The sequence below is a fragment of the Helianthus annuus genome, chromosome 12 (genome assembly GCF_002127325.2).
Source record: "Helianthus annuus cultivar XRQ/B chromosome 12, HanXRQr2.0-SUNRISE, whole genome shotgun sequence".
In the NCBI taxonomy this organism is placed as follows: domain Eukaryota; kingdom Viridiplantae; phylum Streptophyta; class Magnoliopsida; order Asterales; family Asteraceae; genus Helianthus; species Helianthus annuus.
In genome coordinates this window covers 136,801,810-136,819,776 of record NC_035444.2, presented here as the reverse complement: position 1 = coordinate 136,819,776, position 17,967 = coordinate 136,801,810, and the positions used below count along the sequence as shown (strand labels likewise).

The 17,967-nt window shown below is 39.4% G+C and overlaps 2 protein-coding genes across 2 annotated transcripts; both read right to left on the bottom strand.

The window, feature by feature from the left end:
• Positions 1-6,655: 6,655 nt before the first annotated feature.
• Positions 6,656-11,448, bottom strand: LOC110895576 (putative E3 ubiquitin-protein ligase LIN). Its single transcript, XM_022142898.2, has 7 exons — positions 10,479-11,448; positions 9,651-9,786; positions 8,738-9,567; positions 8,133-8,280; positions 7,800-8,051; positions 7,236-7,545; positions 6,656-7,164 (listed from the first exon to the last, which is right to left on the bottom strand). Exons 1-7 carry the CDS (start codon positions 11,387-11,389, stop codon positions 7,037-7,039), a joined length of 2,715 nt encoding a protein of 904 aa, XP_021998590.1. The 5' UTR covers positions 11,390-11,448; the 3' UTR covers positions 6,656-7,036.
• Positions 11,449-15,399: 3,951 nt separating this feature from the next.
• LOC110893282 lies at positions 15,400-17,229 on the bottom strand. Its single transcript, XM_022140394.1, has one exon. The coding sequence runs from the start codon at positions 17,227-17,229 to the stop codon at positions 15,400-15,402; it is 1,830 nt and encodes a 609-aa protein (XP_021996086.1).
• Positions 17,230-17,967: the final 738 nt, after the last annotated feature.

Genomic DNA, 17,967 nt, shown 5'->3' with positions numbered 1-17,967 from the left:
GTTGTTGACTTCCTTAATGTGGTTTCTTTTTAATCGTGTTTCTATAACCTGGGTATGTCATTGACCTACAAGTTATTAAAATTTAAATAGAACATTGTACTCCTTTTTTACTTATCAATTATAATTTGTAGTTGTGCTCAAAATATTCATATCTGAAGGTAGTTAAATTGTGTGTTGCGTACGATTTCCCATCTATTGAACTTATGAATTGAATACTTGGGGTTCTAAAGTTGTGTTGTTTGAATCGTGTTGTTGCTGTTAGGGGATGTTTTAGGATGCAAAATGATAACTGTTGTTGGCTGCTACTGTTAAGCAATTAAATTGAATTGTGTTTTACTTTTTTAGGTTTTGAATCTGACTAAGGGGTTGTTTGTTTACCTCTTAATGAGGCTCTTAATGGTTCAGACCTCTTACTGGTTCAGCACTTAATGGTTCATACTGTTTGTTTCACGAGCAGATGTCTGAATGGTTCAGACATTTGCCTCTGAATGGTTAAGATTTATACAGAGTCTGAGGGGGTGTTTGTTTTTGTTTATATGTCTGCAGGCGGGCAGACATAAGGGCTTGAAGACTGTTTGTTTTTTTTTTTTTTAAAAAATATGAAAATGGCTTATTTTATCTTAAAATAAAAGCTATGAACCCTTGCTTCAATTGTCTTCACACAACTCCTTCAACACATCTCCAGCTCCCTCTCCTTCCACCCCCCTCTTCTTCTTCTCAGTTCCCGGACCACCTCCAATGTCCTCATCATCCACCACAGAAAATCATCATCATCATCAGACCGCCGCCGTCGGAGACGGCTCCGGAAACCTCGTCGGAAGAAATACAGACCGCCGCCGTCGGAGACGGCTCCGGCTCTGCCGGTTCTTTCTCTTTCTCTGGTCCTTACGCCACCGTCGGAGACGGCTCCGGCTCTGCCGATTTCTCTCCTCCTTTCCCGATTTCTCTCTCATCAGTCTCTCTCTCTCCTTGTTCTTCAGGGTGTCGGAGTGTGGGAGGGTGTTCGTGAGAAGGAGAGTTGTGAGGGTGTGGCCGGCCGATTAACCGGCTCCGATCAGTCATCGAGAGGAAGAAGCAGGGGTTGAGTTGATGTGAGTTGGATCATGGATATGCTGGATGTTGAATGTGTAGACATTATCAGGTTATAAAACAAACAGTCTTATATTTTCAGCTTGCAGATCTTCAAACCATATCTTCAGTTGTAGATATAAAAACAGATGACATCAGCTTGCAGACAATTTATGTCTGCAAAAACAAACAACACCTGAATGGTTAAGACCTCTAATCTGAATTGGTCAGACATTTGCCTCTAAACGGTTAAGCATTATATAGGCTTTTAATGGTTCAGACCTCTTACTGGTTCAGCACTTAACCATTCAGATGTTGCCAAATGGCCCCTAAGTGTCATTGATTATATTTGTATTTTACATGTTAAATTAAAAAAAAATTATTAACAATATCTTGGTTACACTTGAATATAAGTACGAGATATTTGGATATATGGAACTTGATGAGATATATAACCACCTTGATTTAGTTTTTAAGATATATTTGTGGTTTTATTTTTATAAGTCGAATTGTTTAACTTATGCATATCGTCTTTTTTATAACAAAGCTCGAGGAGACTCCAACCTGTGAAAGCACTTTTAGTGACAAGAAGGAGAAATATGAAGAGTTTCTTGATGTTATGAAAGATCGTAAAGCTCAAAGGTTTGTTACATTTCGTCGTTGTCGCCCTATGCAGTCTTCAAAGACCTCATCAAGTACTTTTTATTGTATTTATCTCTATTCTAATTATAATTTTATCACCATGATACTGATATTATGGCTGATGATAACTACTTTAAATGCATTCTATTATTTTCTTATTTTGTGTTTTATTAATTCTATTTTTTTCTTTTCCATTTGTAGATGTCACCAAGACCGTGGGGCGGTTGATTCTATCGCAAGACATCTTGAATCATTTGCCTGATCGATGCACCACAAAACCTTACCTATGTATGTGTTAGTATAGTTGTAGGATACCATTTTTTTTTATTAAGAAACCAAGGAGACAGTGACAACACCTCTATGATGTACATATGCTACTAAAGTCAAGGGTTTCTTAGTTAATAGTTTTATACATCGCATGATATTCCATTTTCGGGCATTACTTTCAATTTATGATAAGCTACATTTGAATTATCTATTTTGCAGACATTATTTTTGTATGATGCCTTGGCATTGTGTGAAATTTCGTTCACTTATTCATTTATATTTTTATTATTTATAGAGTTTTTTATATATAATTTACATTGTTTGACTTGAATATTACAAAGATGTATTTAGATAGTTATAAATTACTATTACAGTTTTTATCAATTCTAATTACAATTTTATATTATTTAATCAATGATTTATGTAGATTTATTTAAAACATCTATTTTCATATAATATATTAGTTCAGCCCGTGTATCACACGGGTAACTAACCTAGTAAAAAATAATCCAAAAGACAATCGAAAATCATTCAATTTTTCAACAAGCTCTTTTAAATGAAAGTGTACGATATGTTTAAGGCATTTGAGTGTTGAATACATCAAGTTCACGATCGTATAAAGGATGAAATTCACTATTATCACCATCCTCATCAACTAGAGAATAACTGTTTTCGCCAGGAAAACCAGTGAACGATGTAACTTACCTAGCTTCCTCAGTGAGTGCGTACCAAATTTCGGGACGAAATTTCTTTTAAGTTGGGGATAATGTGACAACTCGAGTTTCTGACTTTCACTTTCGCATTAGATGCGCGTTGACTTTGACTGTTTAGTTGTTTGGATTGTGGACTTGAAATTGTACGCGTTGTGTTTTAATGAAACGTATTGTCGTTTTGCCTATATGTGATTAAACGCTGTGGTAGAAAATAATATTAGAATTATTATTAAAACACTTAGTCCAGATCACGAAACATGACATACAGATCGAAGGATCACGAAAGATAACCTTAGGTTCGAAGGATCTCGAAACATACCCTTCGAGCAAAGATAGGATCCTTCGACATCTTTCGGCCCGAAGGATCACGAAACATATCCTTCGACATCTTTCGGCCCAGTCTTTCTAATGGGCTTGGCCCATTCCTGTGATACGTTTATATACGTGAATACATGTAAACCGATAGTTACTTCCAAAAACCCTAGTTCCCTTGTGTGTGTGTGACGGCATAGCAGACCCATTTTCTGTTCGAAGGATTTCATTCCGTAATCCAGATTTTCGGTTAGTGTCTATATTGATTTGTGATTTACGTGTTTTGTTCTTGATTTCGACATACTTGGTTAATCTATTATGTAACTGCATGCGAAATACATGTTGATCTGGATTGATAGGATCGAATGCATAGTATTGAATGGGTTGAATGATATTAATTTGATCAGGATTCGAAAACAGATTAACATGTCAATAGTGTTCGATTATGTGATACGTTATGCTAATCGACGGGATGATATACGTATATATGTTAGATAGTTGAACCGAATGATGATTATGTTTACATGACACATAGATGATGATTCGGATTGGTTGATGATTGATTCTGTAACCGTTAAACGATTTCTGGGAATGATAGTAACTGTCGTAGATGGTCTTGTGCCTTCTGTGTAACGTAACTGATGAAATGTGCTTGTTAATCGATAACATGATAAGATGGATTAGGGTTTTGTGGTAACTGTCTATGAATGAAAACTGTTGTGACCGAAAGATACTTGCTACTCGAAACATAGCTGTTGTGACCGAAAGATACTTGTTAGTCGAAACATAGTTGTTGAGACCGAAAGATACTTGTCCTTCGAGCCATAGTAGTGTTGACCGAAGGATAGCATTGACCGAAACATAATTAGGTTGACCGAAAGTTGACAGTTGGTCGAAAGATGACATTAGGTTCGAAGCATAACATTTGGTCCGAAAGATAACTGTGATAACTGTGGTCCGAAAGTTAAGGGTGGATCGAAAGATATATGGTTATAAACATACTTTGAATGTATGCTTGATTTATTTGGCATGCCATGCTTGGTGATGAATGTTAACATTGGTATTCGTGTACACTAGCTGATGATTAAATGTGAAATGATACGTGTTGTGCCGATATGCAAACTGACTGTTATGTGATACATGATTGATGCATGATATTGGCTATCAAGCACTATGTGACATTAGATTGCATGCGTATCATTGCGAACATGAACTGATTTGTTATACGTGCATACAATAGGACGTGATTAATTACTTGTGAGTGCATAACCTAGCATACCGAGCAAACCAAGGTGAGTTCACACTCTTACCAAGGCATGGGATTCCCGGGGTGTTGGGAATGGGATTGAAAGGATAAGGTTGAATAGATACACTACTGACACTATGACTAGACTACCATATTACTATCCTCGGATGTGAAGGATACTTATACTGATCACTATCCTCGGTTGTGAAGGATACTTATACTGATCACTATCCTCGGATGTGAAGGATACTTATACTGATCACTATCCTCGGTTGTGAAGGATACTTATACTGATCACTATCCTCGGTTGTGAAGGATACTTATAGATACGAATAGTCTAGTGGTTATACAACATGGGAAGCCCCCACCAATAGAACGTACTAACGGCCCAGTAGAGCCACCTGTTACAAACGAAACTTACTATTACGCATTTACTTTCTGTGAACTCGCTCAACTAGTTTGTTGATCATTCTGTTACATGCCTTGCAGATCGTTAGGTACTTGGAGCTTGCACTGGAGAAGCGGGTCGTTGTGGACAAGGATCGTGGTTTCTACGTTGGACTATTATGACATTTAAAACTATTAACTATTGTTGGATTATTTACTATGCTTCCGCTACACTTTGAAACTATGGTTATGTTATGAACACCTATCGTATTGGATGGATGGAAAACATTTATTTTACTTAATATTAATTACATGTTCAATATGATTGGTGGCTTGATCCTGGTCAGTCACGCTCCCAAGCGGTGATACTCCGCAGGTGGATTTTGGGGGTGTGACAGTTTCATAGAATATTAAATAAGAACTTTTAGTTACGAATAATCATAATATATAAAAATTACGTAAGATAAGTAACATATATAATAAAAATAAGTAACAACCCAAACTAAAATAACCCTGGGCCGGTACCGGTATTACGTTTCAAACCGGTATACCGGATTTCACCGTTGGTACAAACCTTATTCCGTTTCACTTAATTACCGGGGTGTTTCGTACCGGATTTACACCTGCAAACGGTAATACCAGTAAAACCGGCCGGTATTTACCGGTTTTTAAAACATTGGTTATACCGGTTCAAATAGACTCAATTGGAGTTGTTAGACTATCCCCATTCACAACCCAATCCAACCCAACTTTTAATAAAAAATTAATTTCTCTCTCTTACACCTACACACCCCAACCCAATCCAACCTTTCACACTCATTAACAACCCAACCTAAACCATTTTTTTGTTAAATAAATATGACTTAGTTTATAACTTATTCTATAAAATTTATTATAACTAATAAATGTTTATATATTTAAACTTTATTATTTTAAATATAAAAAATTATTAAAAATAAAAAAGAAATTTTACCAAAAAAATCTAACAAAACAATAGAATGTTGACATACGGCAAATAAGATAGTGTTAGATAAAAAACAATCAAAATAATTTATCAATTTTAATAAATTTTATATCTGCATGTTCACAAAAAAAAAAAAAAAAAAAAGAAGTGTGATATACTGGAAAATATATTTTTTCAAATGATCTGGAAAATACTAAAAAGTTAAAAAGTTAAACAATCAATATATACTGGAAAATATATTTTTTCAAATGAACTCCGTTTTTTATAAAATTTATATCGTAATGTTCACAAATTTATTTTAGGAAATACGGTGTATTTAGTTTTGTTATTAAGTTTAAATATTAAAAGCTATTTGAGTAATTAAATTATTGGGGGAATTGATAGTTAGAAAATAAAATAAAAAAAAGAAAATTAGAAGATGGAACCAATCTAATTTTGACAAGTGGCAAAAAAAGCATGCGCAACCTCTTGCAACCTTGCAACCTTGGGTTGCTTTGTTAACCAAGTTGTGGAGAAAAATAGATTTTTTCTTTTACTTTAATTTATTTTGGCAACCAAGGTTGGGAGAAAGTCACCAATGGTGATAGTCTTATGTGCCCGGTTCCGGTCCCGCTGGCCAGTCAGATCCAGTATTAAAAGCCTTGGCAAAAGTTAGTTACCTTATGATTAGCGTATATGATGTTACGCAAACCAAACAAGTATCTATTCCCCGTAATGTTTTAAAATCGGTTTTCAAATCATATCGTGTTGAGATCTGAAACAGTTCAATTGAATCAGGTTGTACCGAGCTGTTCAACCAGGTTACTAGTTAACCCTACAATTCCATAAAATACGAATTTATCTAAAAAAATAATACAATGTCAATTAGGATTTACGTAACTAATCATGGTTTTATCTAAAAACTATTTTCGTGTAAAATATTAAGCATTTTAAGAGCATTTCGATTACTTATAAACAATATTACATTGGACGAGGTGCGTAACAATTTCAACAGTGATAAAATATTGGAATAGAAGCACTAGGTGAATTATCAGAATTATGTAAAGTCAATATTATCTTAATATCGTATTTTATTAAAATTATAAAATCAAATTTTAAGATAATGCAAGCTGGTTCAACGGTTTATAAACTGGTAAAACCGGATTTACCACCGGTAGATAAGACATGCCGTATTTGGGTTTTACGAGCCTTTATCATACCGGGCCTGTGTCCAGTATCCGGTATAACCGGCCGGTATTTAAAACATTGATTCACGGTAACATTGTGAAATAATGTATGTATCCAGTTGCTTTACAAGAAAACTACCAGTATAAACAAGAACAATTACTTCCAAACGAAATAAAAATGGAGGAAATAATTTGTACACTCATATATGCTTGCTGCAGCAGCAGCAGCAGTGATGGTGGTCAGATTGGCACACCTTTGTTTATAGCCTGACTATCTTCTTGATGGACTTCCTGCTATGATGGTAACAAGTCTTTTTGCAGTCCATGTCACTTTTGACATGCTTCGAAGATGAATCACCATCGCATTTTTCTCATCATCAGAGATCTCAAACAGAAAACCTGCAAAACCCAACAGAAAAAACAATAAACCTCATGGGCCACAAGGCAGAAACGGGCTAACCCATCAGTACCTGAACTCTTGGAAAGAGAGAGTAAAGAAAACGAGGCAAGAACTCTTTCTTCCATTGCGTTGTCACGGTTCAAACATTGTATCAAATGCTGTATAAGAGTTGAAAATTCAATGCTGTGAAGAACATCTCCATCCCCAACTGTATGCACAAATTTGCTAATCCAGGAAATTGTCACCAGGCTCGCGCGTGCCAAACTAGGGAGCCCGTTAGCTATCGATTCACCAAGTGCCCCTATCAGTTTTTTGCCTCCACTCATCCATAATGACATTGCAGCTTTCCTTAGCCAGTGCTCTATCTCATCTTCATTATTCTAAATCACATTTTACAAGTTCTCATTATTTAACATATCAGTTACGGGTTCGATTTAAAACCTTCAAACTGCCCAACCCGTTAGTAATGTTTGGTTTTGGTTCACAATTGTTAAAAACCGTTACTAACGATTTGGCTCACGGTTTGACCGAAAAACATCAAAACCGGACAGTGAACACCTGTTAATATCATTAGATAAAATGAAAGGGAAGCAAAAACAATACTAAAAATTTCTGGATCTTAGTTTGTAATTACCAAGTTTTTGGATCCTTGGACGACATAATATCTGCCATGGAAGCCACCCTCCAAGCTCTCATCATAACCAGCTTCTTTCAAGATCCATTTTTCTGCTTCCGGTGTACCCGTGTAAGAATACCTGCTTCCTAATATCAATAACGATTTGGCTGCGTGTTCTTGAACATTTTCATTTAATATTTTACTTTCCAAGGCTTCGACTATCGCCTCTATTGCCTCCTCACGATAAACACTACTCTCTAGAAGATCTCCCTGCAGTAAACTGTTGTTAAATGACAAAGTTGTCAAGAAAAAGTAATATAAATAGTTACAGATGTATCAAGAAACCATTACCATAAGGTCAAGCTGAAACATCACAGCAGCAACCAAAGGGCGTTTTTCAAGTGTAGCTCTCTGTAAACAAACTAGCAAGATTTGCATAGTGCTCAAGCAGTCCCATCCCTTCAAAATCTTTTCGAAAAGTTTTGTTCTTTGCTCGAATCTAATTGAATCCAGGAAAAATAATCAACCCATAGACTTGTGAATGGGTCTATTCACCTTATGTATTATTTCTAACCAGTCAAATGTGTAAAAGCAGACAATATATTCAGTGGCGGAGCTTGAACGTAAGCTCTGTGGGGGCCGGGGCACCCTCCGGCCCCAATAAAGCTTCGCCAGTGAATATAATAGCTTAAAAATAAACCGGTCGAAACATATTAACCTCAAGTCACCTAAAGTGTAATTATAATGCATAAAACCTCCTAACTAATTTTATTCCAAAATTTAGTCATCTTTGAAATAATACAAACCTTGTAATTATATCTGACACACCAATCATTAATGAAAATTAAAAGAATAGACAAAAAGTTTCTGGTCAACCCATATTGTTTCTATTTTCTAACATACCCAAGAATTACATGTTTTGACCCATCCATTTTGTCACTTCTAGTGAATTTTACCTATGGAGACAGATTAACTCAACAAGCAAAGAGATTGTGGTATCACTGCAATCGTGGACCATGAGCTCAAATATAAGTTCAGGGTTCAAATTATCGGCTAAGTAGTGGCGACACCTTCCATCTGATAGGATACACCGGTAAATGATGGAAACCCCCTTGATCTTCTCTACAATGTCCCCAGTCGCCATTCTTCTACACAACAAACCCAACCCTCCAAGTGAAATCACTAGTCTCCCATTCTCCATCCGGTCTTGGTCAGACCCACAGAGAAGTTGGTCAAGGAAGTAATATGCTGCAACTTGAGGACTGCAACGAACACTGAATAATGTTTGTGTTTGATCTCCAAATTCAAGCACACGTAACACTAAAGGAACCCATTCCGTCAACATCATTTGTTTGGCTTCTGGCTTCACTAGATGGAGTAGAGCTGCTGCTTTCAAGAACAGGCTGCTGTTTCTCATTAGATTCATGAAACCCTCGAGCTGTGGGTCGAAGTTTTTTATCATCTTCCCATTCAACTCGTTTCTTGCAACGAATTCGGTTAATAATGAGATTACTAGTTCCAAGATTTCTTCATTGTCAGAAGAAAACAACACTTCTAGCATACCTTCTATCACTAATGGTTTAGCTAATGTGTTTTCAATCAGTGGATCATCTAGCCATGCTTTGGCCATGGCCCGAATCGCCATTTCACATTCGACTAAACTTTGTGAACTGCTGATAGTGGAAATGGCTTGGGTTAGGTCTGATGAAGATGAATTCACGTGTGAATGTGTCACTTGGGTTGGTGTTTTAATGCCTTCACATGGAGGATCGATGATGGGTCTACTCTGTCAGTTTTCAAGAGAACCGATTAGTGTGACAATTATTTTTAGAGTTTGAACAAAAGAACTTGAAAGATTGGTGAATGTACTTCAGTATTGATTTGTTGGTTGGTGTTATAAACATCTATGCACAGTTCTTCGTTTTCTGTCTTTTGTTCCATAGCTCCATAGTCGTTCTCCGTTGATGGTTGTTTCTCAGCATCATTACCAAAAATGGTGCGATGTCTTCATGGTTAGTTTAACATGTTATGAATCACACAAAAATAGATTCAGGGGGTGTTTGGATGAACACTTTTATCTGTAACTCAAATAATCAGAATCGCAAATTGCTCGCAAAGAGAACACAAATATGGGGCATGTTAAGGGGCAGAATTTTGTGTTTAGCAGGGTAGGGCTTGCTATTCAGAAGGGAGTAGTGGCGCAACTTGTTGCTCGTCTACATGCCATTAGTCTGTAATCGTCTATGTTTTAAATAATTTGCGTAATAAAAATTATATTAAAAAAATAAAAAAATAAAGATGGACCATTGGACCTTGGTTTTATTGTAAACTTACAACACATGTCCTTAAACATCAACAAAACACATTTAAACTACATCCTTCCATTAGAATTGTTTATTCAAAGGTAAATTGGAGTTCAATATGACTCATTGGTTGATAATAACCAATGGCACTTTTAACTTTCACTTTTAACAGTTTGCCCCTAACTTCCATTTATATCTGTCAAAACAGTTAGCAACATTTGGATTTGAATTAAAAAAAATCAGTCAATTGTTCATTAGCGGCAGATAGACGGGGTTACGTTTCTGTTAGTCAGTTTGGATTATTACTAAAATCAAGTTTGCATTATCTAAAGTCCAAATAATTTAATTGAACATTCAAGCACCTACTCCAAATTCAAAGTGTTGAAGAACTTACAAAAAGATATTGAACAACGATGAACTTCTTCGTCGCCGTGTAGATGAAGATGAAAACAAATTGATCGCCGGCAAAGGCACAGAAGGAAGGGTAGCAGGAGGTTGCCCACCAGTTTTAAGCCATTCCTTATAGTAAAGTGCAAACTGAGCCGTACCCATATCCATATGTTCATCATAAACCTTGATCAAATGCTTCTTGATCTGTTCTTCTTGATCCCTTGACACCAGATGATCCAAAATACTTTCGGTTTGGTTATTATACCATATTTTAAGATGCAAAAGATGTGGAAGAAAAAAATGCTCCCAAAGATCCGGTAACAAGTGCGTTCGAGCCAAGTGAGGTGAGTCAACAAACACCTGAAGGACATGTCTGGCACAAATCCTATCATTCTTCTCAATTTTATAAACAATGGATAAATAAAGCTGCGCGCAAGCAGACAACTGTGAATTCGAATCCCCTGTCCCTTTTGTGGAATTCAAAGAGGCAACAATCGTCAAAAAGCCAATCGAATTCCGCAACAACTTGACCTTCATTTCCTTGACAGTACCCGGATTATCAATCAACTTCTCAATGCTCTGAATCCCCAGCTCCATATTATCCAACAACCCATTGGTCCTATTCACCAAACACTTGTCCCTCAAGGAATCTCGAAACCCCTTGTCCTTCAAGTACTTGCCAGCGTAGCCGCTTAAGATGGAGATCACAGCTTTGGTGGCAACTTCATCGATGGCGGGTTCGTTTGAAGGACGACGTCGTTGTTTTGATGAGGAGGCTGTCCTGCGGTGCTTGGGGCGGTTATGGCAGATGTAAATTGGTAAAGCAATGGAGTCGTGATCAGGGGCTGCAACTAATTGAACTTTTTTGTCACGTACGAATCCTTCTTTTGCTAGAAGATCACTTAAGGAATCCATGAACCATATGTTAAATGTTCACCGAAGAAGAAGAAGAAGAAGAATGGGGGGGGGGGGGGGGGGGGTTGCAAGGAGTGGTGGTGGTGACTCCTATAATATATATATATCTTTGTTTCTAACGGAGTGGTGGTGGTTATTGCAATATTCTTTTGCTACTCGACCGGACCGGACCGGACCGGTTTTCAACTTCGGTTTTATGCTATGTCATGTCAGGAGTCAACTTAGAATAGGAAGACATTCTACTCTGTATTCTGCTCAGGACAAACTTATTCCAATCCGTATCTCCTGTCTCTCTTTTTTTTTTTGAAAATTAACTTACATTAACAAACCACCGAACCCGAAAACCGGGCCGGCAACAAACAAACAACAAGCAAAGTTACATAATTACAAATTTACACCAATCGTTCCATTCTATAGATTGAAAGCGCGATCTATGTTTAAACCAAAAGAAACCCAAAGCTCTAATATCGCTAAAAACATCTTCCACATTCGCCCGAATGCCCGAGAAGACCGCTTTATTTCTAGCCAACCAAATGCTCCAGCAAGCGATAATCACAATACCTTGAAGAGCCACCCTAGCCGAAGTACCCAACCTGCTGAATTTAAAGATATCCAGAAGATCTTTAATAGAAAAAGCAAAAATAGTTGGAATACCACACCATCTGCTGACTTTTTGCCAGATCAAATCCGCGAACCGGCATGAGATAAAAAGATGACACACGGCTTCATCCTCACAACCGCAAAGGTAGCATTCCCTAGCCTGATTAACGATGCCCTAGAGAGCAAGACATCAAAAGTAGGAATACGATTCATGCCCATCCTCCACGCAAAAATATTACACTTCGTTGGGACCCATTTACACCAATCGAAAATGAAGCCGTTCTGATCTCGCCTACCCCGAACAAGAATATCCTTTGCTGATTTGACCGTAAAGACACCCGAAGAATCACCCAACCATCGCCATTTATCTCTACCGACACGAAGAGTAAAAGAGGATAACATACCCGACAAAGAGGCCATCTCCTGAATCTCCGGATCCGAGTCCGGCTCATGTCTCCAAAGCCACAGACCCCCATCAGCCAATCGATCCCGAACAGAACAATTTTTAACCACTTCCAGCCTAAATAAGCAAGGGAACAGATCTTTAAAGGGAGTTTCGGACAGCCAAGGGTCGAGCCAAAAGAGGACCTCAGAACCCGAAGCAACCTCGCCTTTAAAAAAACTTCTGAGCGGCTTGTTATCGACAAGGTGTTTGTTCAAAATGTTACAAATGCTGACCCAAACGCCTCCAACAGCTTTCTTACAAGGAAGAAAGGCCCAATCCGAGCAACCCGAATGAATAGCGGAGACGATTTTGGCCCATAAGCTATCGGGCTCGTTTTTAAACCTCCACCCCCATTTACTAAGTAACGCCAAGTTGATGTCCAACAGCTTATTAAGCCCCAATCCTCCGGCCTTCTTAGGTAATGAAACCCTATCCCAAGCCACCCAATGGGTCTTCCTAACATTGTCCGATCCGCCCCACAAGAATTTCTTTATTATGCTTTCCAAGTCTTTAATAACTTTAATAGGCGCCTTATAAAGAGACATAAAATACGAAGGCAAACTTTCGAGAACCGACCTGATAAGAATGACCCTTCCACCAATGGATAATAAAGCTGCCTTCCAAAGAGATAGGCGTTTTTCAAACATGTCATAAACAGGCCGCCAATTGTTAATACGATTCATGTTGGCCCCGACCGTCAAGCCTAAGTATTTAAAGGGAATACAATCGACCTTACACCCAATCCAGTTAGCCATCTCCTCGATCTCTTCGTTCAAGACACCAATCCCAAAAATACTAGACTTGCTTAAGTTGATTTTGAGGCCCGAATACACATGAAAGCATCGAAGGATTCTAATAACATTAGCAATATTTTCTTTGTTCCAAACACCCATAATCATGGCGTCATCAGCGAAGAATAAATGAGAGACACGAGCGTCGAAACCTGGAATATTAATTCCTTGAAAAACGTTAACTTCGCTGGCCATGTTGAATATGCAAGACAGCGCCTCCATAGCCACAACAAAAAGAAAAGGGGATATCGGATCCCCTTGCCTCATACCTTTGCTACACCCAAACTCAAAGGTGGGCGAGCCATTCACTAAGACTGACGCTCTAGCCGACGCCAAGATGCCCGAGATCCAGCTACGCCACTTCTCTCCAAAACCCATTTGTTGAAAGATGTTTAGAATAAAACCCCAGTTCACGTTGTCGTACGCTTTCTCGAAGTCGACTTTGAGAAAGAAAACCTGTTTCCTAGACTTCTTGGCCCACGAAAGCAACTCATTAATAATCAAGGGCCCGTCCAATATAAATCTACCCCCAATGAAAGCCGATTGGGAATTAGAGATCACCTCGTTAAGAACTGGTTTCAGTCTGTTGGCGAGAACTTTTGAAACCACTTTATTGATGACTCCGACCAGACTAATGGGGCGATAGTCGTTTAACCCCAAAGGATCTCTAGACTTAGGAAGAAGGGCAATAAAAGCCGACCCACATCCCTTGCTTAACTTCCCGGACTCAAAAAAGGAATCCAATATATTATAGAAATCAGTCTAAAAAATGTCCCAAAAATGAGTAAAAAATCTGAAGTTGAACCCGTCAGGACCGGGCGCCCGATCCTTACCGCACTCGAAAACCGCACTTTTGATCTCTTCCTTCGAAAAACGCAACTCCAGGTTAGTGGCTGTAGCCGAGGAAATTTTCTTAATCTTGGAGTAATTTGGGAGGGGACGACAAACACTCTCCTCCACAAATTTCTCTCTAAAATAACGGTACACTTCCTTCTTTACAAGAGACGGCTTGGAAATCCAAGCCCCATTCACTTCAAGGCCATGGATCGCGTTACTCGCTTTCCTGTTGTTGATCATGGTGTGAAAAAACTTGGAGTTCTCATCTCCTTCCTTCGCCCATTTGATTCGAGATCTCTGTCTGAGATCCATAATCTTGGACTCTTCGACATCGCGAATAATCCTTTTGTTTTCATAAAGAATCCATTCCTCTTCCTCGGTTAAATCTCTAGATTCGAGAATAGCTTCAATGGCCTCATATTCACTTTTAGCAGCCTCCAATTCCTCTCCTTCCTTTCGACTCACCTCCCCTTTCCAAATTCTCAAACGATCCCTAATGAACCTCAACTTGTTAATGAAAGACAAGTCTGGGCTGTTATCAGTCGAAACATAATCATGATAAGCTTTAATCACAGTCTCGTCAAAATCCGATTTACCAAGCCAAGAGTTAAAAAACCGAAAGGGACGAGGCCCGAAATTCTTAGGCAAGCACGTAAGAATGATGGGATTATGATCTGACCATAGTCTAGGCAGAACCCTACAACAGGCCGCAGGCCAGGAGTTGAAGAAATCAGAGTTGACTAAAAAGCGATCAAGTTTACTCAGCTTATTACCACCATCAGAGCAAAAAGTGAAGCTCCTGCCGCTCATGTTATATTCAATTAATCCCGAATCAAAAATAAACTCGTTGAAAAAATTGGCGCAAGATTGTTTGAAAGAGCAGTTCCTCTTTTCTTCTCTAAAACGAACAGCGTTAAAATCGCCCGCAACGACCCAAAAACCATCATTAGAATCGATAATAAGTCTCAGCTCGTCCCATAGATTCTTTTTAGCTGGCACCCCCTGAGGAGCGTACACGTTGAGGATATTAAAGGGAGATGCACAGCCCGTTACAGACCCTCTAATGTGCAAAATGTGCCTGCTTTTGGAACCACCAGTCTGGCGAAACAGATTCTCATCCCAGACGCAAATCAGGCCTCCCGACAACCCAACAGAATCAACAAAATCAAACCCGAAATTTTTCTTACCCCAAAAAGTAGCGATATCGGCACGAGAGATATTCGTAGATTTAGACTCTTGCAGCAACAGGAGTGATATATTATGCTCCGAAATTAAACCCCTCACCCAACCAGACTTATTCGAACCCCCGGTACCCCTGATATTCAAAGACATAAGATTCATAATTGAACCGCATTAATACCTGAATTAATAGATTTCCTGATAAGCTCCTGATGACCGGAGACATCGATTCCGATCCTACAGCTGATACCAACAGTGACCGAAACTTCCTTGTCCACTTCCGGCGAATCAGAAACTCCGGCTTCCTTGGGACTGACACCTCCTTCTTCCCCAACCGAAGATTCGACCTCACCCACTTGATTCACAATTGGCTCAACAGAGTCATTAACCTCAGACGGAAACTTGTTATTCAAATCAAAGTGAAATTGTTCGAAGCCTTTGTCAGGACCATCGCCATCGTATCCCCCAGCTCTCACCTGACTCCTAGAGCTACATCCCCCATCAAGAGAAGACCTGGTACGTTTTTTGGGCCTTGACACCTCAGAAACAACACCAACCTCTGAATTCCTGTTAACGGGCCTGTTTGTATTTTTTAAAAAAGCTCTCTTGACTTTGATGGGCTTGGCAGTATTGGGCCTCCCAATATTAAAATTAAAAGAATCACTTTTGCCCTTCTCCCCCTCCTGAACACAGTTGGCGACAAAGATATGCTGGCCCACATCCCCAACAGACTGATCACCCAAATTCTTGGAAACATAACCGCCGCTTGTGTTCTGCATGGGGACACCCATGTCCTTTGGGCAATCAAGGTTAACCGTTCTCTTTTCGACTTCCACCTTGGTTGACTCCACAAACTGTTCGAATTCCTTTACACTAGACTCCCCAGCCGCCGGGAAAGTCGACGAGCCACCCAACTCCGAAGAGGCTGCCAACGAACCTTCTTCGTCGTCCAAAAAATCGGGAACCCATTGATCAATTTCTTCAACCACCCATACCTTGTATCGTTTATCCTGCCAGCTCAGATTAAGGATGCCATTAATCCTGTTGCCCGAGTCTATTAGAATCCCCAGTCGGTCGTACGAAATATCTCCGTCCGTTTCGAGAAATTGCGATGGTTGAACAACCTTTCCATACTTACTACCGATCGAATCAAAAACCTTTCTTGAAACGAGATGAGGTGGGACACCATGAATGATAACCCAAGCCAGTCGCTCATAAGAGAGCGGCTGACCGCGCCACGGTGACACAGAAGAGAACCACCGGCTCCACGTAACTTTATCTTGAAGAAAAATATTGGATAAATCTCCGTTCTCAAATGAGAGCAACACAGAAAGACCGCCAAGGTATTGAATCGACACTCCCACAAAACCCGCTAGAAGAAGGGAGGACTTTAAAGATCTAAGTTCATGGAAACCAACCGTTCTTCCAATGACGGCTCTCCCGGCCAGACCAGAAAGTGAGAAAATGGCAGGATCGAGCACCAACACATCATCATCGGAGTCCGCACGAGTCCTGTTCGTGAGGATATCCAGGAACGAAACACCCTCTTTAACGGGTTTCATCCCCCAGGACTTCGGAGCACCCTCCTGGAACTTCACCTGCCCAGTTCCCTTCGGCCTGACACCTCCCCCTACCGAAGCAACCGGCTTAACGTCACCGTTTTCCTTAGCAAAACGGGCAACGTTAACTAGCAACTTGTTACCTCCCAGTTTGACATTCGACAGATTGTGTTTCAACTCTCCCTGATCCCTAACACCTCTAAAGCTGATAAATCCAAAAATTCTCCCTTCCTTATCTTTCTTTTTGGCAATGAAAGCACCAGCGATCTCCCCAAAACCTCTGAAAGCGTTAGCCAGATCCCAAGGTCGGCATCCCTGAGGAATATTAGTAACGAAGAATTTAGAAATGTTCTGGTTGACAGCGACACCTGCTCCTCCGCCTCTTTTTTTTCTGTTCTGAACCTCCCACGAATCATCATCACCGTCCATCACAACAGACCACCGGAGTGGACCCTAATTTCGGGAAGCGAATAGAAGATACGGATAACCAGAATAGCGAGGAAGGAAAGAATGGACCTATAGTCGTAACGAACGTCCAAAAATCCTCACCCTCTATACCGGAATCGTCACCTTTGTCGAGCCACCGGCCAGAAGGAGTCCACAGAAGAGAAAATGACGCTAACACAACCGAGTCCCGAAAGGCGAATGGGAGATTCAACCACAAGATAGGGTGAAAGGTCCAGCAAAAATGGAGCGACCTCGCACATTATCCCGATAATCTTCACTCCGTCGAGCCTCCGGCGACGGGAAGGCGAAAGGAATACGAACGGATAGAGAGAGATGAAAACAGTTCAAAGTTATATTTAATGGATAAAATTATTTTAGATTCTCCTGTCTCTCTAAAACTCATTTTTAGTTAGATAGATAGTGTTTACATTTTTAAATTTTCTCACATCTCATCCCCCTCTCTAAATGTATATAGAGTTTAATGTCATTTTAGTCCCTGTGATTTGAGCCATTTTGTCAGTTTAGTCCAAAGGTTTCATTTTTCACCTGTGGGTCCAAAAAGGTTTTACCGTTGCCATTTTAGTCCACTGGGTTAACTTCATCTATTATTTCTGTTAACAGGAAGGGGAATTCTCTAAATATAAAATGAGCGAATTCCCCTTCCCGTTAACAGAAATAATGGATGAAGTTAACCTAGTAGACTAAAAGGGCAACGGTGAA

Excerpts from the sequence above, each read along its gene's own strand:
- LOC110893282 (XM_022140394.1), bottom strand. The coding sequence starts at position 17,229 with ATGGACGGTGATGATGATTCGTGGGAGGTTCAGAACAGAAAAAAAAGA.
- LOC110895576 (XM_022142898.2), bottom strand. The coding sequence starts at position 11,389 with ATGGATTCCTTAAGTGATCTTCTAGCAAAAGAAGGATTCGTACGTGAC. Across the intron at positions 8,052-8,132 it reads TGTTTCAGCTTGACCTTATG|GGAGATCTTCTAGAGAGTAG; the intron begins GTAATGGTTTCT and ends AGTTTACTGCAG. Across the intron at positions 7,546-7,799 it reads TCCAAGGATCCAAAAACTTG|AATAATGAAGATGAGATAGA; the intron begins GTAATTACAAAC and ends AATGTGATTTAG.